Source organism: Acanthopagrus latus, chromosome 8 (assembly GCF_904848185.1).
Source record: "Acanthopagrus latus isolate v.2019 chromosome 8, fAcaLat1.1, whole genome shotgun sequence".
NCBI classification, from domain to species: Eukaryota; Metazoa; Chordata; class Actinopteri; order Spariformes; family Sparidae; genus Acanthopagrus; species Acanthopagrus latus.
This window is the reverse complement of record NC_051046.1, coordinates 498,898-524,456: the sequence shown is the minus strand read 5'-3', so window position 1 is coordinate 524,456 and position 25,559 is coordinate 498,898. Positions and strand designations below refer to the sequence as shown.

The 25,559-nt window shown below is 44.9% G+C and overlaps 2 protein-coding genes across 4 annotated transcripts in view; one reads left to right on the top strand and one right to left on the bottom strand.

The window, feature by feature from the left end:
- LOC119024127 (basic proline-rich protein-like) overlaps window positions 1–25,559 on the top strand; it is a gene marked incomplete at its 5' end in the record, with an annotated part of 116,436 nt that overhangs the window by 25,062 nt on the left and 65,815 nt on the right.
- On the bottom strand, window positions 1,572–24,475 carry ambra1b (autophagy/beclin-1 regulator 1b). 3 transcript variants are annotated; one of them, XM_037106773.1, is made up of 19 exons: window positions 24,169–24,475; window positions 20,504–20,709; window positions 17,328–17,386; window positions 17,047–17,230; window positions 16,647–16,819; window positions 16,291–16,357; window positions 14,699–16,215; window positions 13,242–13,328; window positions 11,256–11,441; window positions 10,217–10,297; window positions 9,892–9,992; window positions 9,530–9,640; window positions 8,860–9,048; window positions 8,443–8,597; window positions 7,396–7,535; window positions 6,184–6,288; window positions 5,736–5,923; window positions 4,839–4,910; window positions 1,572–3,995 (listed from the first exon to the last, which is right to left on the bottom strand). In XM_037106773.1, the coding sequence occupies exons 2-19, from the start codon at window positions 20,633–20,635 to the stop codon at window positions 3,457–3,459; spliced, it is 4,086 nt and encodes a 1,361-aa protein (XP_036962668.1). In that variant the 5' UTR covers window positions 20,636–20,709; window positions 24,169–24,475; the 3' UTR covers window positions 1,572–3,456. The 3 variants fall into 3 exon arrangements, with proteins under 3 accessions (XP_036962668.1, XP_036962667.1, XP_036962669.1); XM_037106772.1 differs by having other exon boundaries at window positions 4,779–4,910; window positions 24,169–24,474; XM_037106774.1 differs by lacking the exon at window positions 11,256–11,441 and having other exon boundaries at window positions 4,779–4,910; window positions 24,169–24,474.

The window sequence follows — 25,559 nt, the reverse complement described above, 5'->3', positions numbered from 1 at the left end:
GAGCGCCACGAGGTGAATATTCTCTGAAAGCACTACAACAACAATACTGTGTTATCGTGGTGGAGGTATGCGCTCTACTGAGTACCATTCTAGTTGTACCTTAATCTTTTCATTTCTTATATAATCTATTTCTAATGAGAGTTTGAACAGCCAAAGAACTAAAACTCAGTTGTGCCTGATAAATTATTTATTAGCTATCGATCTGAACGTCTACCTGAGTGTTTGTACATCACTGTCAGCTGAGAGGAGCTCCCACAAACAGGACAAAACATCTGGTGAACATCTGGAGCTCAACATCTGGATATCTTACCAGCTTCAAAGCAAAACTGTCAGAAACTTTTCCACTTTCAGTTCAAACACATCGTCATCATCATCAGCCAAACAGAAACAGCTGATGAGCTTCACTGAAGAATCTTCAACAACTTCATCCCATCACAGAAAAACTCTCAAAGCTCTTTAATTACATCACGTCTAAAAGTCAAAGCAAAGAATCGAGCTGTACAAACTCCACAGTCAGATGTAGCAGAGGGATCAGGTGACACTTGTACCTTTGTTATTGACCAGTTGCATTGTTGAATACGGTGCTCAGTTTGTCATTCACAGGAGAGGAGAGGCAGAAATCCCCCCGACAACACACACACAGAACAGACACGACAAATCACCCAAACCACTTCTTTTAAAATGTTCATTGATCAAGTAAAGCCAGGAGGAGCATTCAGATCAGTTTGTCACCTGCTGTGGTTTCTCTTACATGCAGCCGCTGGAAACGAGATCCCTGATCTCACCTGGACTAACCTGCACACAATAAAGGTTCAGTACAAAATACAAAGTAAACAGCTCCAGTCACACAGTGTCTCTGCACAGCTCCATCGCCAGCTCCACCTTCATAGGTCCGTTACCACCCCACCCACCCACCACTGTACACCACTTAAACATCATCAGTACATCAACCTTTACACAGCTCTGTGTGTGTGTGTGTGTGTGTGTGTGTGTGTGTGTGTTGAAGCACATGTGGAATAACAATTAAAAACAAAGTAAAAGCAGCAGAGCGTTGGCAGCTGTACAGTCTCACACAGGATGGAAAGTAAAAGTAGCACTTGATCAAAAAAATTCAAGTTTTCTTCTGCAGGAGGTTGAAGTGAGGAGGGGGAGGAGGGGGAGGAGGGGGAGGTTCAGTCTGCACACACCAATCAGACTGTTTCCACTGCAGGAACTTAACGAGCTGTAACTTCACTTGTGGTCTCTGGTGCTGGTTCTGCTGAGGAGCGGTGAAGTTCTGAGTTAAAGCCGTTTAGCGGTGGCGTCCAGGTGACACCACCTGGACTGAGCTTTTCATCACGTTTGACATCAAGTGTTCAGAACTGATTTCCTCGCTCGCTTTAAAGCTGCTCACCAAATTCTCTGTGAACGAAGAACGATGAGACGAGCTCGCAGAACTGGTCCAGTGTTTTATCGCAGCCAAACGGGAAACAATCGGATCGGCTGCAGACGGACTTCTGATCAGGCAACACAGAAGAAACACGGAGGACTGAAACTGCCAAACACAGAAATAAATCCATGGTGGAACAAACAAATGATTCATTCATCAAATGTGACAAAACTTGACATTTGTTTTACTTCTGTAAATATTTATCTTTGTAATACTCATTATTTAATTTGCCAGTTTATTGACTAATGTATCCATATTTTACTTCTGTAGTTAGTTATCTCTATCTTTTCCCTTTACATTTTGCACAATAATACATAAATATGTTCATAAATTCACACAATAAAATGGTTCAACAAATTAAAATAAATAGAAGCAAATTATAACAAAAAATCTGTTTGTCACATTTAAAGTTCTTGATGTTTATTAGCATATAATTTAATTACCAATATATTTTTGTGTTTGACTGTGTCAGCTCCTTGTGCCCAACAGGACTTGTGTCATTAGTGACTTTCTGCTGTTAGTGTAATAAGAACGAGGTGCAGCACTGACACACAGCAGAGCCGAGTCCCACCAACATGAGCTGTGATTCAGTAGTGCTGAGACGGAAACAGTTCATATACGTAACGTAGTCCAGGACCAGCAGTCTCCGTCCTGAAGGACTCGGCTTCATGTCGTCTCTTACTGCTCCACCCAGGTGACTCGCTGAGGGCGGGGCTCGACTGTTTAAAGCTACAGGTGCGAATACGGAGCTCGACAGACGAGTGAACACAGCTCACCTGTGACGACAATCAGCTGATCAGCAGCAGTCTGACTCTCTTCACTGAGAACACAACATGACGTGATTTTACTGCTTCATAATAAAAGCTTTTAAATAACTAAATAAAAGGAGACTTTTATTGTGAAGAACATGCAGGATATCAAACATGTTGGTCACAGCAGCGCTTAGTTAGCGGCGATTCTTCAATAACAGCAGGAAGGAGGAGTGTTTACAGCCGCTCAACACCACGCGCCGTCGCTTAGAGACACACCTTCAGGCAGGTAGCTCTGTTGTCATGGAAACGAGTTGAGCCGAGCCAGAACATGCGTCTGCAAAGCCACATGAGAACCCTCGGGGTCAGGTCTCAGGTTCCTGCAGTGGAATAGAACCACACACACACACACACACACACACACACACAAGCACCAAACACACAATAGTGCAACCGGGTCAGGTGGGGTTTTTTTTTTGGGGGGGGGGGGTTAGAGGAGGGCTTGATGGATGACCTCCGTAAAAAAAACAGGAAGTTGTTCCTCTCTTCTTCAGCCTTTGAAAATAAAAGAAAGATGTTTGTTTGATGAACTGCAGCATTACTGACAGACATGCAGTAGATTCAGTTCAGTCTCAGAGTCCGTTCAGTCATGATTGATTCTCCAGGTGAGGGTGAGGGTGGGGGTGGAGGTGGGGTGGGTGCAGTAACATCCTCCATCACCTGCAGGAGTCCAGCTTCTGACTCCACGTCTCCTTTCAAACATCATAATTACACGCGGTACAAAAACGGGCTTCAAAATAAAGTAGTGCTGAATTCACTTTTTAAACACTTCAATCACACACGATTCCACATCAAGTTTCAACATCACATGGCACCGAATGCAGCACGTTGGAGCAAATGTGTGTGTGCAACAGTGAAACCTCCCCCCTCAGACATGGCACTTTGACAAACAGGAACCTTGTCTTCCATTAGGCGGACACCGACAGAGAGATGGGTGGAGAGGAGCACAGCGCCAACTGGCCTCCGTTCAAGTAGAAGCCCTTTCTGACGAGGAATGATCGCGTTTCAGCTTCAGTCCAGTTTGTGTAAGTGCGGAGGAAGTGCACGCCGTTCACGGTGAGGAGGGGTGAGGTGGGCTTCTTGTGTCCCTTCTTGTCCAGGCGGGAGACCCTGTGCAGAGTCAAAGCAGCACCCAATTCTTTGTGAGATAAGGCTTTGAGGAGCGCCCTCCGCCGGACCCATCGGCCAACGCTCTGCTTCTCTTGGCCAATGGGAGGACTACCTGCTGTATGGGTCGCCGGGGTAACCGCTGGGGGGGCCAATCCCTCCGCCGCTGCCAGGGAGGGGGCTGACGGAGGACGAGGAGGACGAGGAGGAAGAGGGGGAAGACAACAGCAGGGAGGAAGAAGAGGGACCCGGCAGGGAGTCGTCGTCTGTTCGGCCCCCATCAAACACGTCGTCCATGTCCACAGCCAGAGAGAGGCCGGGGGTCTGGGGGCCCGACAGCACCTGGGGGCCCCACACGGGAGCCAGCTGTTCAGATGAAGCCTGCGGGGGGCTGTAGGGTTGGGGCTGGGTGATGAGGAGAGGACCTGATGTGGAGGGGGCCGAGTCGACCGCGGGCCTTGACGCCCCAGCGCCCGTCTGGGAGCCGCGGTGGATGCGATGACTGACGATGATGTTGTTTCCGAAGCCGCCCATGGACGCCATGGTGGTACTCTGCTCCCGCTGCACCACTGCTGTCATCCCGCCTTCAGCGATCAGCCGGCGGATTCGTGCCAGAGCGTCTTCACCTGAGCCGAACTCCGCAGACTCACCTGCACCAACGAGAGCAACGAGACACCATGTCATCATCTGACATTTACGCACATTTAAACATTCAGTGTCTCTGGACTTACGAGTGTGGAGGAGTGAACAGACGGAAAAACTAAACTACAGACTGCTCCTTTAATGTCATATTACTTAAAGAAGCAGTCCGTAGTTTAAAGGCGAAGAAATGTTAATAAGCAGAGAAAGATCTTCATGGGCTTATTATAAATAACCAAACTGAACTGAATAAAACACAAACATTATATAAACAGCCCTGCGATGAACTGGCGACTCATCCAGGGAGCACCCTGCCCTCGCCCAGAGACAAGGCTGGGATTGGCTCCAGCAGCAACACCCCGCAACCCCATGGAAAGGACAATGACATGACATGACATTATATAAACACTTTATACTGTGTTATTGCGTTTATATGTGGCGGACCCTGCCACCTCTCTAGCTTCTTGGACCTTATTCACTGAAGGAAAATGTTCCGTTATTACCTCATTAATAATGTAAACAAGTTTTTCTTGCATCACAAACTTCTCCTTGAAGTGCAGCAAAATGTGTAAAACCTAAATATATTGTTGCATTAATTATAAAAAAATATAAAAAGTATAATGTAAATATTTCAGTTTATTCAAAATTAAGTTAAATAGTCAATCCATATAAAGTAAATAAACAGAATCTGGTCCTGGTCTACAGATCCATCAGGGACTCCGTCAGTTACAGCTTCACAGAAAAATAAACTTGACCCTCCAGAACAAACAGACTTAATGAAGCTGGATCAGTACCAGCGCTGGCTGTGGGTGTGTTGGCCTCTGCTGAAGCTTCAGCCTGGCTGCTGTCCTGACCTCTGCTGGTCTGAGACGCCTCCGGCTGCCCCGCAGCTGCTCCACTTGTGGACGGAGTCTCAGGAGGGACATCTGAGGAGAGACGTGAAGATCACACTGAACAAATCTGTACCGACCCTTTCAAACAAAGTCCTGACGAGTGTTTCATTCTGTCCAGACCAAGTCAACTTGTTTTTGTTTTGTCCAAACTCAGATATAATCAACTCCAAGGGCCATTATAACCACTAACTGCTGCTCACTGTACTCTTTAATGTAGCTACTAGCTGCTGTTAGAAAGTAGCTCAGTTAGCCGTGGAGCTAAGTGGTCCTATTAGCTGCCTGGGTCCGGACCTCTGATGGTGGCTGGAGTCACCGTGGTCGCGAGGCTCAACAGCAGACGGGGACTGAACATTACAGAGGTGATTTACAGTACAGAGGTGATTTACAGTACAGAGGAGACTGTGGAGACAAACCAGAAATGTTCTGGTGACTCTGGTTCAGTTTGTGTCCAGTTCGAATGAGGTGAGTCTGACGATGAGTTAACAAGCAGATGAAACTGGTCTGAGTTCAGTCAGAGACACAAACTTGAGTTCAGACGGTGGACGGTTGGATTTTTCTGTTTATAATGAAAATAGGAGTCAAAATATGTACTTTCTTCACATTTAAGAGTTCATGTTATTGACTTATTAGTTAGTTAGTAGTGAACTGAAGCTCCAGGCTGCCAGACTGTCACCTCTGAGAGACAGAGGCTAGCTGTTAGCATGCTACACAGAATACAGATGGTGTGACAGAACATCAACACTGTTGTTTCTTCACTCTGTTCATGATGTTAGCTCATTTATGGAATATCTTAAACTACAGTTGTGGCCACAGGTGTAGCACATCAGTCTAATAACTGCTGGTATAGAGGTTCAGTACTGGGTGCTTGCTGGGAGGCGCTGGGCTCTGATAGGTCCCTCTCCGTCTGTGTCTCAGCGTTCTGCAGCTGGATGATGGGTGTCTGGGTTCCTTGTGATGTCACTGAAGGCGCGGGGTGTCGAGGCTGAAGACCAATAGCGTTCATCAAACCCATGTCTCTGTCCAGTCTCCAGCCAGAGCGGTTTGGCCTAAAACAACAACAACAAAAAGGTACAAAAAGAAGATCAGATTTAAAAAGTTTACACCTTCAGAAATGGATCATTTAATCCAGGCTCACATGCTGCCATCAGATGGTCCAGTTCATTCCATCATACTTTAAATCAATATTGAACTTGTTATCTTGCAAACTGAGAGTTTGTCGATAACCTGCATGTTCTCATCTTCAATCATAGCAGATTTTTCATTAATTTGTGGAGTCCATGCAGACATTAAGACAAAAGGTTCTCACCCCGGTCTGTCAGAGCCTCGGGTCCGGCTGGTCCCACTGTTGTTGACAGAGAACAAAGGTTCACTGCTCGACTCTGCAGGGCTCTCACCGTCACTACGATAGAACCTACACACACACACACACACACCGAGACACACACACACACACACACACACCGAGACACACACACACACACACACACACCGAGACACACATTAATTCACTTCCATTCAGGAAATCTTAAAGCAGAGGAGGACTTCCTTCGTGGAATCGCACAGACCACGACCTCATTAAAGCTGTAATTGACCTTCTCCAATTAATGGACTTCCTGTTCAGCCCGACCATTAGGATAATCACATCAGATCACTTGTCGTTGTGGAGAAGGTGGGAGGGAAGCTCCCTGCAGCTCAGAGGAAAACCCAACAAACCACCTGGACCAACACCAGTGTTCATTCTAGTTTAAGTGCAGCACTTTTTGTTTGAGTTGGTGTCGAAGGAAGAGAATCAGTCCGAACTGCTTTGACTTCAGGATGCAGAACAAAAGCCTGTTAATCATGAAAGCTGACAAAGATCTGCAGGAGAGTTTTACACCTGTGAGGAGCTGCAGAGGCTGAACAGACCGAGCTCATCGAGTAATGTTGTGACCTGCCAATATCAGCTTAAAGGAACAGTTCATATAAAAAGTCCACTCAGTCCTCCCCTCCTCCACCTGATGATACAAAGTCCTCCTCTTGTATTACCGCAGTAAAGCTCAATAAATTAAAGTTCTATATTGATTTCCTTATTAATATTTCATTGTGAGAGGAGAAGCAGACTGGCTGAGGGTTCAGCTTGTATCTCCACAGAATGAAGTTAAAGTCGAATGTGTGAAATCCATTTAATTATCCTTCATTAAAGACAAACTTAACATCATAATTATCTTGTTTAAGAATGACTATGATGCAGTACAACGTTGTTCAAGGCAAAATGATTCCTGTGTTTTCAGAGTTTGGAGAGTATTTTGATGATGATCAGAATCTTATCGTGAATCCAAATGATTCTGGAGGGGATAACCATGAGGTGGGAGTGGCTACAGTCACAGGTCACCTTAATGAGATTCAGAGATGTCTGATAAACACGGGTCCAGATCTCGACCATCAGAGTTACAGCCAACAGCTCCAGCAAGTCTGTGTCTGCAAATAACAATGACACAATAATGTACAATATCACCGATGAATGAAGTTAGAGACTCACACAGGCCGGCAGATGACCAGGTCTCCCTTGTTGGTTCCATAAGCCAGACCCATCCCCGGATCCGGCAGCCAGCGAGCAGAGTTGATGCTGACGTGGCGCCTCTGGTCTGGAGCCATCGGGTAGACCACGTTGAACACCATCTGAAACACACAGGCAAAGTCAACACACACACCGACAACACACTGCAGCTCCCTGGTCTGTCTGTTCTTGAGGTTGTGTTGAGGTTGTGTTGAGGATGTGTGAAAATACAGAAGTTGTACAGTTGACAGAATGAAGTGCCAAAGGAAACAGCCGTCTGACGGCAATGTAAGCGCCAAAAATAGCGTACACTGAAAAACATTTATTCACATTTAACAACATTTAGGCGTCTAAAACATGTCTTGTTGTCGCTGCTGTTTAGCAGCTCAAGGCTCTGCAGTCTGTCGGTCCTGCTGGTCCACAAGGCGAGCTGATGTCATCGACCACAGATACATACCTCAGACAACCGTCCACCAAAAGACCCCAACCATCACTTTAATGGCTTCGTCTAACAAATGTTGAGAAACAGTTGAAAAATCCAACTTCAGAAGTCAACTGTTCACTTTATAATCAATCCAAACTGAGAAAACCAGAGAGGATGGAACCAGCACAGCTGCGGGGAAAATGATTCATCGATATGAAATCAGTCATTTAACTGGTCAGTTCACTGACTTATATGAACCTTCAATTCTGACGCTGTAGCTTCTCTTCATAAAACCTGATGTCTGATTTCTCTGCCGGTTTAACTTCAGGACAGACTTCTGTTCAGTGTTTTCACAGGATGTGTTTGTGTGTTAATCTTAATTCTTGACTTTTATAAAGTGACTGACTGATACTACAGTATAAATTATGGTTCATTAACAGTTCATTGTAAATAATACAACACAAACTTAATAAGAAACAGTTCTACAGTGTTGTTAGAGTTTTATTAGCCTGTCTGTCAGAATGTCTTCTCCCAGTGTCAGTAGATTAACTGTCGGCACCGTGTGTGACGCCGTGTCAGCGGCTGTGCTGGTTGTTCTCTCTCACCCTGATGGACGTCTCCCCTCCGTGAGGCTGCTGCAGACGGAAGACTTGCGCCACCATGTGGTCTGTGGTGGGATGCAGCAGGATCCTGCGAGAGGCCAGGCCGACCATCACGTAGCAGCCCATCGGAGACAAGCTGACAGAAATGGCATTTGGACCTGTTGAAGGAAAAACAACAAGAACAGTAATGCGACTGTTGCACTACAACATTTTTCTCTAGATCAAGAAATTACTGCAAAATTAGGATCATAAAAATGTAAAGTCTAAACTGTTGTTTCAACCTGATTTATTCTGAATAGAATTCACATTTTCATATAAATCAGGATCAACTTAATGGAAGACTAATAACTGCTGAATCTTTGCAGTTGCTTGTCAAACATATAACATATTTACAGGCTGCACGTTGGAGCAGCACTGTACCAAATCTCTTGGTGTAGAGCATCTCTCCCAGGTTGTGGGGAGCCAGAGAGTAGATGGCCAAGATGCCCTCGTCTGGAAAACCCCGCTGGCTGCTGGGAATGAAGACCGCCAGCAGCTGACCGTCTGCAGAGATGTCGCAACTCGCGTCGTTGTAGATCTTACAGTTTGGCACCAGAACGTTGACCGAGGCTGGGCAGGAGACAGACAGACACATTTAAAATGAATGGGGGTGATGCAATTCAAGCTGTAAAAAGGTCACTCCAAACAGTGACGATTTCATCTGAGGGCTTCTGGAGACTTGGATTACAGCAGACGAGCTGCACAGAGTCATGCTGTCCTCTGTGCATGGACACAGACGTTTTACGGTGGTTGGGGGTGTCTTTGTATAACATCAAGAGCACAAGTCTCAAGAACGATATGAAAACCTCAAAAACACAAAAACTAGTGGACCGTCTCTTTAAAGGATTAGCAGCTACTGGCCGACCCACTGAGAATATGTAATGTTAGTCAAACTAAAGTGGAGTCAGTTACTCTCAATTGAGAAAAAAATGCATTTAGAAAATGTGCCAAGAAATCCTTCCAGGTTAGCAGCCGCCTTGTTAACAGTCAGACGTAAGAGTGCTCACTGACGACTGGACCGAGTGACAGTGACGGTGAGGAGCTGTCGTACCGTTGCTGATCTCAGGCAGGTCAAACTTGGTGAAGTCCCACCACTGCAGTCGGTAGGTGGTGTTAGCGATGTTGCTGGCGACTGCAGACTGACCGTCCCCGATCGATGCACCTGAGAAGATCAACACTGTCAATAATAATAATAATAATAATAATAATAATAATAATAATAATAATAATAATAATAATAATAATAATAACAACAGAAGTGATGAGTCAGCTTCACCTCAGAGCTGAATACCACCTGCTGCAGTGGTGAAGCTCAACAACAGGCATCAAACCTCATCAGTGTCTGGCTTGTAAATTTTGGTGATTTTCAAACCTGACTGGTGTTTTTGGTGCAAAGTGTGTGTGTGTGTTTACCAGCGAGGACTCTGTTGACAGAGGAGTGTGTGGCCAGCCCAGGTTGCCCACGTTCATGGAAGATCCCAGCATAGGGCAGATACTCAGGGAGGAGGAAACGCCTAGAGGAGAACAAAAACAGAAAACATCAAACCAAACATGGACATGAGAGATTCTGGTCTGTGGTTTTCTGTGGTTTCAGTTTCAGTTGTTAGCTGTGCAGAATTTAAAGCTCATCCAGGGTGCTGGCATACAGGTATGGTATTTCTTCACCTTCTGAGCTCCGTTAATTGTTATTGACAGTGTTCCTGTTCTGCGTCAGGAAAGAGTTCAACAGCTGACTCACCGTGGAACGAAGCGACCGAGCGAGGGTGCAGACATCCTGGCGTTACGTGGAGTCCTGTGTCTCGCTCTGTCTCCATTATCACTGGAAAGAAGAATACGGGACGGTTACACAGAAGAACAAACTACGAGCTGGGTCATAATCTCCTCCTGGTTGTGCTGAAAATGTGAGAAACCCAGAAAAAAAATGATAATGTCACATCTCAGAAAGTCTCAAGACTGATGCCGTCTGCCTCCAATAACAGTTCTGCTGAAGGAGCGACAGGTTGCTGGACGAAGCTTCAGCAGGCAGACAAATCACGTGTTAAACAAACTGATGACATCCTTCTGGAAATCTGTACAAAGTTAGAACTAATGACTTGATATGTGTCGAGATGATGCTTCAGATCGATATCAGGGCTCATACGGACGTCCTGGTGCGACCACATGATCTGTGTCAGAGGCTGGAGGTCAGTTTGAACCAGCTGTCTGAGGGAACCAGGTGTGTGTTTACAGGTTCTGTTCAGTTCTGTTCACCCTGAGAGGCAGCAACACACTCATCTATCTTTACTGTTCTCGAATCTTGTTTGTACCATTTCATGTTTTCTTGTTTTTGTATTTGTTGTTTGTTGTGTTTGTTTTTTATTTTTCACCCCTTTAAAGCACTTTGGAACCACGTTTTCAAAAGTGCTTTACAAACTAACTTTATTATCATTATCATATCTATTATATGAGTAGTGGAGACAGTGATGTTGAGACATTTTTTGGCTGCCCAAGTGCATAAGATCCCAGACATTAGGACGATCAGATCAGATCAGATCGATGTTCTGTCATCTCGGCCTGCAGATGAATGAACTATCAATCAGGATTAACGCCGAGCAAAGAGACAACAGGACAGTCTGTCCTCAGTTTAGTCCTCTGCTTTACGTCCCTACAGCTCCGTCTGACACGATACCAGCTTTGAGTTACAGAGTTTGTCTTTGTCCTTCTTCCTCAGACAACGTCCACACTCAGTTGTCTGAATCTGTTTTCACAAGTGTAACGGGATACAACATGGAACTTACTCCAGCTCCTCAAAGTCCACATCGCTGTTGTCCATGGAGTTGGACGGGTTGCTGGTGGGGCTGTCGGACGAAGACGACATGGCCCGGAGGCGGTTCTGCTGGTAGCGAAGCGAACGCTGTCGAATGCTGTCCCGCCTCGACAGATACTGGATCATCCTCTGGGCGTAGTAAGCAGCTGGAGACAGCCTGGACAGCACGGAGGACGAGTTCAGATCATTCTTTCAACAACAAACTCGATAAGAAGATGTAAAGCTGTGACGGGAGTTAGAATAGCAGGAATGATCATTTTTGCATCACAATTTTAATTTTCACTGAAAAAGCGACTAAAATGATGGTGACTCTTGTTGAGAGTCTGAACCAAACAAACATGTTGTCTCAAGTCTGGAGGACAAAGTTTGTGGTCCAGGACGTCTCTGCAGCTCTACAGCACTGCAGTTTAACACCTGACTAAAGATGGCAGCTTCGTGGTTTAGATACTTCACTTGGCCACGTTGTGATTTATAATATGCTTTGATTGAGCAGCCGGAGCAGAAAGTGATTCTGAAGTCGGTCAGAAACAGATCGGTGGATAAAGATGTTTCTGATCACCTGACAAGAGACACCAGCAACAGAGAGGCACGTCACAGACCAGACTTTATTTAATATATCATGTATCTGTATTGGGTTCAGATCCTCATATAACTGATGTCACGATGCTGCTGCTACTCAGGGCTCAACATTAACACTCGCCTGGAGAAAATAAACTCTGTTCAGTTGTCCAATCAGGCGAGTGAAAAATAACGTGGTGTCTAACGTAACGAGAGATCCGGTGCGATCGGACCAGAGGTTTTGTAAATCCAGCCTTGAACTGTCGTTTCCTCTAGAGACTCAGCAAAATGAGTCCAATGATAATCCAACACTGAATGTCTTCTGTGACTATTTATTCTGTGACTTCTGCACCCTTTATCAAGCTTCATTAGTGACACAGTTACATTCCAACAGAAAGTTAAACGCAGCATCAGGCCCACAGTCAGGCGCTGAACTGGGACCAGTGAGGCAGCAGATGAGAACGAGAGATGCGTCCATGAACCCAGTAACCTCCGGCACAGGAAGTCCCTCTTTCATGTGCTGTTATGCCAAGTTTAATACAGCAGCTGTGCATGAGGCTCTGACTTCATGCACAGAAGTTAAACTAAATTACAAGGTTGTATTAACGTGTAAAACAGACGGAGCTGAAGCCAAAAAGTCATCCACTACATCAACTGCTGACTGTGCAGCTCTCAGAGTTTTAGGTCATTTTAAGTTCAGTGTCTGTTTTGTAACATTGGTCTTTGCTTCACTACGTGACTCTGAGTACATTCAGTACATTTTATCAGATCCTCCAGAATTTCCTCACCACCAGATCGTACCGAACTAGTCTGACGACTACGTTCTCATTAACTGCGTGATGACGTAAAGAGCTGCTTCTCTATCAGCACCTTAAACCAACGTTAACGTCTGTTAGAAGCTGCTCAGCTCCGCAGACACTCACTCTGATATTCCATCTTACTTGTAGTTTATGGTTGCACTGGGTCTCTGATGCGTTCCTTTTGGTAAAACTTTGCATGTTTTTATTCTGTACTTGATTCAGTATATCCAAAAGATAACTCAACAAATCCCTGTAAGATCTTAAATAATGTTAGAAACACTTCATACTGATATTGTGAGGATATCTCAGAATGACTACTTTCTGATTTTGATGGATAATCATCAGTAATGTTGATATAAGAGTCTGGGAATGTCAGGAAATGACATCACTTTGGTGTAATGAGCCTTAAAACCAGGAGAAGTCAACACCATGTCACCAGTCAGTTTCCACCGGGTCGGTCTCGGCTGGGAAACAGTCACAGCTGTTCTACACAATGCACACCACAGACTTACACCATATACAGTTATCACAACATGACTTAGATTTAACACAGAGTCCTGAGAAATGTGCATTATGTGAAAAGATGTGTATTAGAGTACCTGGCTGGATCGGGGTAGATGGGGTGGTCTCTTGATCCTGACATGTCATAACGAGACAGCGACAGCAGAGATGATTCCAACAGTCGCCTGAACGAAAAAAAGGACGACATAACTAATGAAGACAATCTGAATATCTGATATCAAACTTAGCCTGCATCTAAAGCAGGTGCTCCACAGCGAGTCACCGGCTGACAGGCTGAGAAACAGACGTCAACTCTGCCTCCAAACTAAGACTAAGAAATAAATTCCTTCTCATCAATATGATAAATCACCTGAATGTGACTTCACACGTCAGTGATTATTCTGACTGACTTCAAAGAGAGTGTGTGTGTGTGTGTGTGTGTGTGTATGTGTGTGTGTTGTTAGCTGTTACAAGTGTCACAATTCTCCAAATCCACCATAGGTGTGATTGGCAAATGACAAAAAACAAGGAAAACATACGGCTCCACTTTGTCTATTTTTACATTTATTTTGTCCCGTTGTCGGCTTCAGCTAAGAAAGGAATAGTTCGTCCCACATGTCCAAAATTCTTAGAATGCAATGTTTCACCGAGACTTTGTGTGGCAGCGCTGAGTCGGTCACCTAGCAACACTAGGGGGGCAAATGGTGACTACTGGTAAGATTTCTGAAAAAAAAATTCAATTTCAGAATCAGATTCTAAGATATGAGACGAAATAGTGTAAAAGTTGCTGCTTGAAAACATCTTGACCTCTTCAGCATTACAGAACTTTTTTCATCATTATTTTCTTTATCATCATATATTTTTTATGGAAACAGAATCTGTTTCAGAAGTCAGTGGGCCACATGACACGGAGGCTACTGAGAAAAAAAAAAAATCATACTTTCTGCTATTCATATAAAATAGAGGAAGCACTAAAATACAATAGAGCTGTGCCTCATTCCTCCAGTTTACTAAAACAATCTGCTGCTGGTTTGGAGTCGGTGGGTCACATGACATGAAGATATCGGAAAAAAACCCCTGCAATTATCATGTATTACTATATTTATGCCAAGTAATTTAATGACGGTCCCTAAATCAGCCTGAGTGATTCAGTACGAGACTCTGGGAGGTGAGCTAACGTCCTCCTGCTGCTCACACTGGAGGATGATTCATGAAGGCCTCATTTTCAGGTCGGAAAAGCCGGAATTTAGCAGGAGGAATCGCACCCCTGTTAAAAAGATACTTTACAAGAACAGCTGATTTTATCCTGGCGTCTTTCTGACAAGTTCAACTAAAACAAAAAGGTCATCCTTCAGTGATTTAACAACAAAAGAGAAAATTGTTACAAAGTTTAGTTTTAAATCTGTCCAGAGTGAACCCTCTTCACAAACAGATCAATAAAGGATCTCTGACAATGTTATCAGTATCACCTTTGGATTCAATGTTTTTGATTTAGAATTGATTGCCACAACTAAAAGCCACCGACAATCAAAGTGATGACACAAAGAGACGGTACCTCCTCAGGGAGTCCTCGTCTGGGGGGTCAACAGGCATTTCTTGGCTTAAGGCCTCCGGCGGCTCTCCCGATCTGCCAGCAGCTGCCTGCCGGTACACCCTCTCCCACTGCGCAGTGTCCTGGTTGTACACCAGGCCCACTGTCTGCTCTCCGGTCTGGCTGGGGGTCGGGCCTATCGGGAAGGCCACTGTTGCTGCTCCTCCAGCTCCAGGAGGAGGCAGCTGCTCGCTTGGCTCTGGAGGCGCCCTCCTCTCTGGAGGTTGGGCTTCTAGAGTCCTCCTGCCCTCCTCAGGCTGCCAGGGTGAAGAAGAAGGAGGGAAAGAGGAGGAAGAGGAGGAGGGCTCCAGAGAGGAGGCAGAGGTGGAGGAGGACTGGCTTGTGCGCTCCCAGCGCTGAGAATCATGGTTGAAGGTCAGCAGGTTGTGGCAGGCCCGGCAGCGGTTCAGATGGCCCCGGGAGGCCGGGGGAGGAACATTGTTCTCCAGGCTGTGGGAGGAAGGAGGAGGGGGGAGAGGAGGCTGGTAGTGGATGATAGTAGGGGAAGAGGTGGAGGAGGATGAGGACGGCCCGGGTCTCTCTGGGTCCATGTTATTATTCAGCAACTCTTGGCTCTGCTCCTGACCTCCATCCGCCATGCTGCCCCCTAAAGGCGGCTCCAGGTCCTGCATGCGATCAAACTCCATGAAGTAGCGGCTCAGGTTGCACTGCAACACGTTGCGGAAGGAAGCCGTGTTGCTTCGAGAGCCGTCCCAGAACGGATGATGTCCGCTGCTCGTACCGGCAGTGTCTCGGGCCCCCGGATCCCCTTGTTGGGGGAAACCCCGTCCTTCAGAGGCAGAGGTGTAGACGGGGGACTGAGAGGAGCCATCCTGCTGACGGAGCACTGAAAGCAGGCTGATGGAGGAGGAGGAGGTTCTGGGAGGCAGCATACCTGGACCAACCCCACCTTCCCTCATACTCAGCAGGTTGCGTGTCCAGTCCGGCCCTGGCCTAGTGGTGGAGTGCGGCTCGATGCCGCTTGGTGCGGTGGGATTAAGAGACGTGCCAGCGCTGTAATAGACTGAGGTAAAGGCTGAGGGTCGTTCTGAGGGCTGCCGGGGTTCTGTACGGGCTGAAGAGAACGTGGAAGCTGGGGGAGGCTGTGGAGGGTCAGAGGACACTCTGGGATCAGAGGGGGTCACACTCGGGGCCAGGGAAGGGCTGCGATTGACAGAGCAACGACTACACAGACAAACCATGCCCAGGTGCTGGGTGCAGCCCGGGAAGGGAGGCCCACGCTCAGAGCTGGGGTACTGTGGCAGAGGCATGCTGGGAGATTCTCCGACACCACTTCCATTTTCACTGAGAGGCCTTGATTGCTCAGCTCCTGTCTGAGCCCCCGGGGAGCGAGACGACAGGATGTGAAGGAAGTTGTGGAGGATTGGTGTGCGGCGAACTGGCTGAGAAGGCAGGAAGGATCGCTGGCGGAAGTGAGGCATCTCAACACTGTCCATAGGAACCTCCGAGTCCTCCTCATTCTGAAACAACACCAACAGCTCTGAGAAGACCGTTCACACCACTGAGACACAACACACACTGTCAACAGCACTCACCTGCTGGTTGGATGGATTCACGATCGCCGTCAGCAGATTGTGACCGAGAGGGTCGAACCTCACCAACCTGAGGAACACATACGGTACAAGTAAATGCAAAAGAAGCTTTCTGGCGAGGTAAGAGAAATGGACATCGTGCTGAATTTATCAAGAATGCAGGTAAACACGGAGGAGGTGTCCGTCTGTTACACTTAGGAACAAAAGAAATTAGAAATACAGGCCTGGTTCTCTCTGCCACAGAGGTGAACAAAGGTATTTTTATGATTATTTTGCAATTTGGCAGCCACACGTGCTGTCACTCTAAACCTTGCTGGTGAACTCTTAAAGTAATCGTAGTGGTGCTCGGTCCCACCCACCGGACTCTCTCTGTGTCGCTGCCTGTCTTGACCACGGCGAAGGGCTCCGGTCGGCTCCAGTCCCAGAAGTGCAGCTCGTTGTTGGTGGCGATCAAGAGGAGCTGAGCAGTCGGGTGGAAAGCCAGGGAGGCGATGGCAACATTGCTCTCTGTGAACCAACTCTCACTGCCGCCCTGCAGAGGAACACACTCTTTGTTAATCAAACAAAAACAGCGTGCATCTAAAATGTTCTTTACTTCAGGACAGTGTAGATCCTTGAATTAGTAGATTTAATCACTTCATTTGAACCAAACAAGGAAGTTTTATATTTCACCTCAGTGACTGACGGTCCAAAACTTCATGCTACAGAGCGTCAAAGGAAGGTAGTGCCTGTTGCACTACTTCAGAGGTTGATACTCACATGAAGGTCCCAGATGCGGACTTCACCGTCAAGGCACCCAGAGGCCACCAGGCCGGGGATTGTGGGGTGAAAGGTCACACACCAGGGGGTTCTACGGTGGCCCACTAAGGAATGTAGGCACTTTCCAGTCTTCACCTCTGTTATGTAAATGTTGTGGTTGACATGTGTAGAAGCCATCAGAGTCCTGAGAGGAGAAAACGTTCACAGGGTTTATATTAACGAGCTAACGAGCTAGTAGACAGCAGCACATTTCTCCAGAGTGATTTCTGAAATATTCTCACCTGTCGGGGCTGAAAGCCAGCAGGAAGGTTGAGCGAGGGCTGTCCGGCAGCTCCACTTTCTGTCAGGAGCAACAACAGGAAACAATTTCAGATATGCCAATATATCAGGATCTTTACCCAACGTATCTTTATTACAGCTCCACTGACGAGTTTACCAGTATACCAGTTTCGAGGCACACTATGGTACCAGAATCCATGGTTATCATGTTTTATTACACGGCTCTTCTTCATGCTGTAGATTGCTCCATTCACTTGAATGAGCCTTCCCAACATTCAGAGGTCAGTTATTTTTGTATAATTGACCGTTGCTAAGTATATTTGACCGCTGTCAAGTAAAGTGGCCTTTTTGCCTCCAATTCACATATTTCGCATCACTCCGCGCTCTAAAATCTTGGCTCCGCAGGTCGTCTGGTCACTTGTCACTCCAGCGTCTTCGGTCGCTGAGCAACATCAGCTGATCTGTCGTCTACTTCATATCGGAAAAAACGTACTCCTAGGCCACTAGTATGGATGACTTTCACATTAACTTTAATATATTTGCAAAATACGGTGATTTCGAGTCTTGGCAAAAGGCTGAGTTGTCGTCACCAGCCAAGAAAAGCAAAAGAGAGGAAAGCAGCGAAGCGGAAATGGCGTCGGTTTGGCAAACTATATTTCTCTGCTGAAAAACACTATGAACGGTAACAAATAAAATGTAAAAAGACACACCGTGTTAGGGGTTTTTTTTTGTCTTGGCAAGTAGGCGTGTAATAAGCCTCCGCTTCGCGTCGGGGTCCGGTTCGTTCTGTCGGGACTCATTTTCCTGATAATGACCACCATTCTGCACATTATCCCTTCTGTAATGTATGTTAGCTTCTCTATGTTTTTGTGACATCAACATCTTCTTCGCTGCACTAAACACAGCAGCTGCCAGCTGCACAGTGCATCTTCCTGTGTCGGCTTTTGGAGCAGAAGAATTGATTTCTGGTATCGGATCTGTGAACAGATTTACACACTCCGGGACACCAGTATCCCAGTTCCTGACAGTATCATTTGTGATACTGGTATCAGAATCAGAAGAACTCTAACAACATGCAGAACAAATGTCTGTTTTTAGACATGTTAATGAAGAACTGTTGCATTTTATACATCCAGTCATTGTAAGTGATGATAATGATGAACTAAAACTGTAATATTTTCTACACTGATTATCATACAGTGAGACAGGAGCTAGCTTGGCTCTACTGTGTGGAGCTTTAAAATGGTTGTTCTCTAATAAACGGCTTGTTTTTCTGTCTGATATCATATCAGAAGCTTCAGTCTGTCACACATCATCTTTACTCCGTCCCAACAGACACATATTACCGTCACATGATGAACTCAAACTGTTTCTGGGATCTCTGTGGTCTCTGGTCTTCAGTTCTGGACTTTTAGTACAGACTGGACATTTATTCTCAACAGGCCTCACTGGGCAACATCTAAATAGTCTCGTGGTGAGACGGAGGCTCACAGCTCCGGCACAATAAGACCAGTGTTGGTGCAGACAGGCTCACTCGACATGGCGGAGGAGAGACAGGACTGTCTGTCTGATTTGGGTCTGAACTACATCGATCACAATGTTCAGGTTAACAAACAGAGGCAGAATGTGTTTGTGTCAGTCTGAAGTACACTGCTGATGTCTGAGGCAGCTTGTAGTAACCAGCTGGGGGGCCGAGGATATCTTAAGACTATTATTCCACTTTACTGAGATGGACATTATTGTACCGATCAAAACAAAATGCAACAAAGTGAAAATCAGAAACAGACTGAGTGACAAATGATTGACTGAATCACACATCGTCAGTGTGGAGCGATGATGAGAAGTGACCTTCTTCACAGTAAACCAACAGAAATATCTGATTTCATCGTGTTTTCATTGCTTGATCATCAACTGGACTTCTTCTCCTCATCAAACAATCAGCTCACACTCAGAACAGGACAGGATGGAATAATACATGTTCACTTTTTCAGATAATTTAAAAAAAACAAACAAAAAAACGTCTGATTTACATTGGATGGAAACTGGCTTCAGGCTGCAACATTGATGAGTTTTCTTAATTAAAAATGTGATTTCATCCATTAAAGTGTTGACATGTTACTGCACAGACCGGTTTATTTACTGATACATCGTTATTAGAATAAATGTAGTCCGACATGAAAACTGTTTTTTTTTTTTGTTTTTACATAATGTAGAAAAGATGTTTGAGTTCATTTATGACTCAATTAACAGTTTGGATAATTTTTTCAGTTGCTCACTTGCATTGTGGGTAATGTAGGCTATAAAAACAGGTGATATCTCATGTTAATTTGTTTTCAAACTGTCGATAATGAGAAGCCAATGACAGACCAGTGCCTACATTACCCATAATGCATCCTGGCCACTGGAGACAATCATCAGATTACCTGCCGTTTCCTCTGGAGCCACAAAAAGCTTCATACTACTGTTTTCACATGCTGTTGTTCTCCACTAAACCAGGAAAGACTTTAACGCTGACAGCTGGCAGAGTGTGGACGCTCGCTGCTCCTCTCACAGTGAGCCAGATGTTACGAGTTGAGCTGGAAGTTCATTTACTCACTCGTGCAGTCGACATGAATCTGAGATGAAACGTTCGGAGGGACTGCTGGTCAGATTGTTACTAGTGGTGCAATGGATTACTCGTCTGACTACAGACAGACTACATCTTTTGGAGCGACTGTGGCTCAGGGGTAGAGGCAGCATCTTGTTATCGGAAGGTCACTGGTTTGATTCCCCTGGTCTACATTGTGAAGTGTCTTTGAGCGAGACACTGAACCTCAAACTGCTCCTGATGTGCTGGTCTGCATGGCAGCCGCCACCATCAGTGTGTAAATGTATGAATCACTATGAGTCACTTTGGACAGAAGCATCTGACAAATGCTTTAAATGAAAATGTAATGAACGTGCAAAACATAATGGTAGTTAATGAGAAGTTGATTTAATTTGTGTTGGAAAGTTATTTTAACCTGCTGTTAATTCATTCATTTCCTTTGGCCGGACATTTGGGCCGCTGATATTTTCCACCTCCAGACATCTAACACATGATGCCAGCGGAGAGCCGGGATTATAAACCATGATTCAAACAAACCAGCATGAAAAGAACAGAAAACATTTATTAAACACGAGATTCACAGAAACACACCTGACTCTGCCATTTCATCCAGCGGACTTTCTCCTCCACCAGCAGCTGCAGGAGCCTCTGCGAGCCAAACGTCTGGGAGCCTCGCTCCCGGCTGGACAGGATCCGGACCGAGTTCCTCTGACGGGACGCCATGATGCTACTGGTGGCCTTGGCTGATTGGCTGCTCACTCCCACTGCTGCCAGTTGGTCGCCATGCAGGGTCTAGGCTGAGAGAGAGAGCAGAGGTTCACAGTGAATACATGAGAGGAGACGGACCTCCAGCACGAGTCACACAGCTCCATAAACCAGCTCAAACTTAGACAAAAATACATAAGAATTAAAAGATATGAATCTGAAAATGTGATTTAAAGAGGAGGTCAGAGGTGGAACTGATCCTGAAGTAATTTCTTTACAGACACAAGTTCACAAGAAACAATTCATTCCACAGATATATTCACTGGTGGCTGGGATTTTGTGTTGAACTCTGGAATCTTTATTTTTGGTGAATATTATTTGAACCTGTCAGCCCCTAACCTGCAGAAAGACACCAAGTTAAAGTCCTGCTGCTGTTTGTCAGGACATGAAACCGCAGTCTGAACCACACTGTGGCCCTGTAACGACGGCAGAACTGAGCCAAACTGTGGACTGAGAGAATCGTGACTCCCTGCGTGAGACGCAGTGAGACACTAACTGATGGAAACACGTGCAACAGAAACGATGTGACCATCTCACAACGATAAAGCTGCAGGTGAGAAGGCCAGTCTGCACACACACAGCTCCAGCCTCAAATACAGGCCGTAACTCTGTTGGTCATTTGTGTCAACACACTGTTCTGTGCTGTTCGTTTTAGCATCCACCCAGGCAGGTTTGGGTTGTTCACAGCTTTTCCTTCCATAGTTTTGGATCATTTCCGCAGTGATGCTGCTGCCAGACATCCCAGCATGCAAAGCAGCAAAGATGAGATCTGACCCCCTGCAGGACAGCTCGGCCTGAGCAGCCATCATCTGTATCGTTCTAACAAGAGGCTCATTAACTTATCGGTCGACTGACGGCACATTTTAATAATCAATTCATTAAAGATACGATCATCAGACAAAGTCACGTTCACACTGCTGTGTGGCAGAAGGAGTTATAAAGATCAGCTGCTTCAGTTACTAGTTACTTTACAAATGAAGACTTTTACACACAAAACACATTAAGTGTTTATAAGAGACGTTTTCTTATAAATTAAACCTCCCAACAGTTTATACAAGTACAGCTGACTACATCAGTTAACAGAAAATGAGTTGGGAATAAATGTGAAAATTGTTCAAGTTGTTTTTGATGTCAAAACATTTTAATGGTTCCAGTTTCAGATGTTTTTTGCTGTTTGGAATTTTGTGGTTTGGTGAAAATAATCAGCAGATGAATCCAGAATGAAAATAATTAGTGTCAGGTGGAAAGAAAACAGCTCGAGCTGAGCTCCACCTCAACAAACAGTAATATCCTGCTTCTACTAAATTACTAATACTACTAATGACCAAATCACATCAGTCGCAGCCTTCAGGGACACTTTACTGTTTATTTTACATCACTTACTTGACTATTTGTACAGTGTCGTATCAAACTCTTACTAAGGTATCTGATCATTTCATCCACCACCGGAAAACATTTATTTCAAGTCTAATTGAATGAAAACCTCTCGACCTCGAAGATATGGCTGTAAAATACTACTGAAACATAATGAGGAGTGTCAGAAGGTGTAGAAGCGTCTGGTCTCTTTACTGTAACACACCTTTAAAAGCAGGAAAACACTTCTGACTTCCAACACCAGATTAGTCTCATATCACCAGACACAGATAACATCACACTGACTCCGCTGGGACCATAAACATAAAGATACTTTAAAAAAAACACAATGAGTCTTTCATAGTGAGTTTTGGTTACCAAGATAATCATGAATATTTTCAAATGAATGAGTGTAAAAGCTGATGGACAGTCCTTTAACCGTCATCCTGTCGCCCAGCTGACGGCTCAGCTCGCACATCATTTCCCACAAACACAAGTCAAATCCAAAGTGTGAACACACTGCAGATCCACACTAAACAGGCCAAGAGACGAGGAGACCAGCATTCATGGATCCTGTGTTTGTGCAGGTGGAGTTCATGGTTTATAATTACTGATTTGAGATTCTTCTCTGTGATGCAAGATAAAGGCTGGTTAAGGTGATTCAGCACCATTTCATTCTGTTTATTCCGTTTATTATCAGGATGATGTTGTGAATGGCAGCAGGATAATGGTGACATGGATGTGTCACATGGTCCCGTGCTCAGTGTTGACCGTCACCCCGTCCTGCTTCGCAGGAGCAGGTAACATGTTCCTCCCTGTAGTTTAGTGAGTTGGCACTGCTGCGACTGTAACCAGTGAACATGAGCCAGTTCTGACTCAGTCTGCATGTTACCATTTAAACACAGATGCAGTTTAGCTCCAGTACAGACAACATGACAGATCAACAGCAGGCTCCATGAATCACAGAGGCGTTCCACATTATACTGCAACTCTGACACAAAACATCACAAACTGCTTTTAGATTTTGCTGTGTCATTTAATTTCAACATGTCTGTGAGGGCAGCGGTCTGAGGGTTAGAGAAGTCAGACCATAACGAACAGCAGCTTGGATCTTGGAGCTAATGAGCTGCAGCCTCTCAACAACTGCATCAGGCTGTGATCCCACCTGCTCCAGAGGCCGGCAGCAGAGCTCCGTGGTCACACTGCTCCTTTCACACTGTGATGTTTGGAATGTTTTGGATCAGTATGAATGTGGAGGAGAGCGAAGCAGAGCCGAAGGGAGACGAGTTCAATCAGCTCTCACTGGGAAAATAAAGAGTTGGGACAAAATACTGACGGCTCCACAAGGACGAGAGTTCAGCAAGAGATGATTTTACAAATGTCACTGAACATCATCACAACTGTGTTGTATATATAGATATATATTTATATATATTTATATTACACACACTCTCTCTCTCTATAATCCTCAGTGGATACTGACATTAGGGCCAAAGGGGTTTTTTAATACCTGCACCTGAAATATTGACAGCAGCCACAACCAACACGTCCTTTAACCCGAAACATACGTTGATTCAAGTTATTCCTCCTCAAATCAAAATTGCTGCTGGTCATAATTCTCAGAGCTTCAGATAAATGAGCAGCTCATCCTGACACACAGACCCCCGTCACACCTATCAGAACCCTGTGATGTCTGACTTGCACATTGTAGAAAAGGAGACATTTAAGCCATTTTAGACGGAGGCCACATAACAATACATCAGATATAACGAGCTAACAGAGACATTTGTTTCTGGCAGCAGTTACAAACGTTATCTGGATGTGTGCTATTATTTTATTCTGGCTAACACGACAACCAGATACACGTCAGTCTCTACAGGACCACCAACAACCACACCAAAAGTTAATTTAGCTCATGTTAGCTCGCCTTTTAAACCCGTTGTAAAGGCAGCTAACCAAAGAGCTAAATTAGCCCATCCGGATATAGTAACCAAGTCAACGATCTGAAAAACCAAGCGCCGACTTATTTGGGGTTTTATAAGATTAGCGTTGATGTACAAGCTTAAATACATTATTGACGCATGCGTTTAGACATACAGTTACCTTAATACATCATTAAAACGAATTGTATGGCCTACCTTTCTTCATCGAGTCGCTCCCTGGCTGTGCCATTATAGGCGTTGCTAACAGGCTATCTTGAGGTTAACAGTAGCTATGCTAGCTAGTTAGCTAGCTCGGCCAAAAACGGAAAATGTGGCCGCTGCAAATAATAAGAAGTCCAACGCTAACATCGGTGTTTTGCGGTTATTCTAATGAACAACGTCCATTTGGAATCAACGGACAACATTCATATTATCTGAAGAGGCGAAGAAAAAATGTTTTCTAAGGCATTGGTCCAATGTTTTACTAGCTGCCCGACGCGAAACTGCTACTGCGTACCTAGCTAGCTGCTAGCAAGTCACACAGACAGGCTTATCAACAGAATACCGATTGCAACTAATCAAACGCACCGTCACCTGCTTTCACACAAAAAAATCATCTTTTAACGGTGTAACCCAGCTACCAAATCAAGCAATTAATCAGCAGTACTTTTTAAAATATTTGAATTGTTTTTATATTCTCATATACTAAAATCCATTAGAAAATAACACCATTTGCTCTAGCAAGAGGCTGATCCTGCATCGACTAGAAAGCCTGGAAATGGTCCTTTTTATCAGTGTGTTTTTTTTAGTATTTCATTGATGAAATTAAACTGGTTCATTAATAAAGTGAGCGAACTTACTTTATATGTTAAGTTATATCTTTTGGATTTTAACCTCTATAAATAATTCAATCTGAATATAAAATGGTGCTTTTCCAGTGTCTGTAAGAACCTTCTCATTAGTGAATTTAATGAAAAACACCATCAGATGATGTTAAGGTCAAAAGATCATCCAGGTCGTGCATCAAATAACAAGATCACTGCTATGACTGCACTGTTACTCTCACTCCACCATTTAATCTAGTCCCCTCTCATTCATCTTATATTTCTTTTATTTGCCTTTTTTTCATTTATATAAGGTCACATGTTTCTTTTCTTGGTACCTTTTCTGCCTGTGAAACACTTTGAATCTCCCCTCTTGTTAAAAGGTGCTGAACAGGTAAACTTGCTGACACTTTTTACAAGGAAATTTCATGCTGAATTTACAAGGAGACAGTGATTAAGAATTTGTCGTGGCCGTTTCGCAAAGTTTGGTCAGTTTCTTCTCATGACACACCTCTTAAAATCACGACATTTGTTAATGGAGTCTGGTGCTGTTGTGTTCCTGGTTCAGTGGCTGGATCAGTTGAAACAAACAGCTGCTGCCAACATCAGCAGGTTCACACAGACCCAACACATCATTTACATCACAGGTGAGCAGGCGGTACTTCAGTGTGGTCCGTACACACTACTAACAGAATGTGGTCCCATGTGGTCCAGACCACCTCTGAATGTGGTCTGAGTGATCAGCTGTTCTGAGAGCTGATCATCTGTGATCAGATCGCTCAG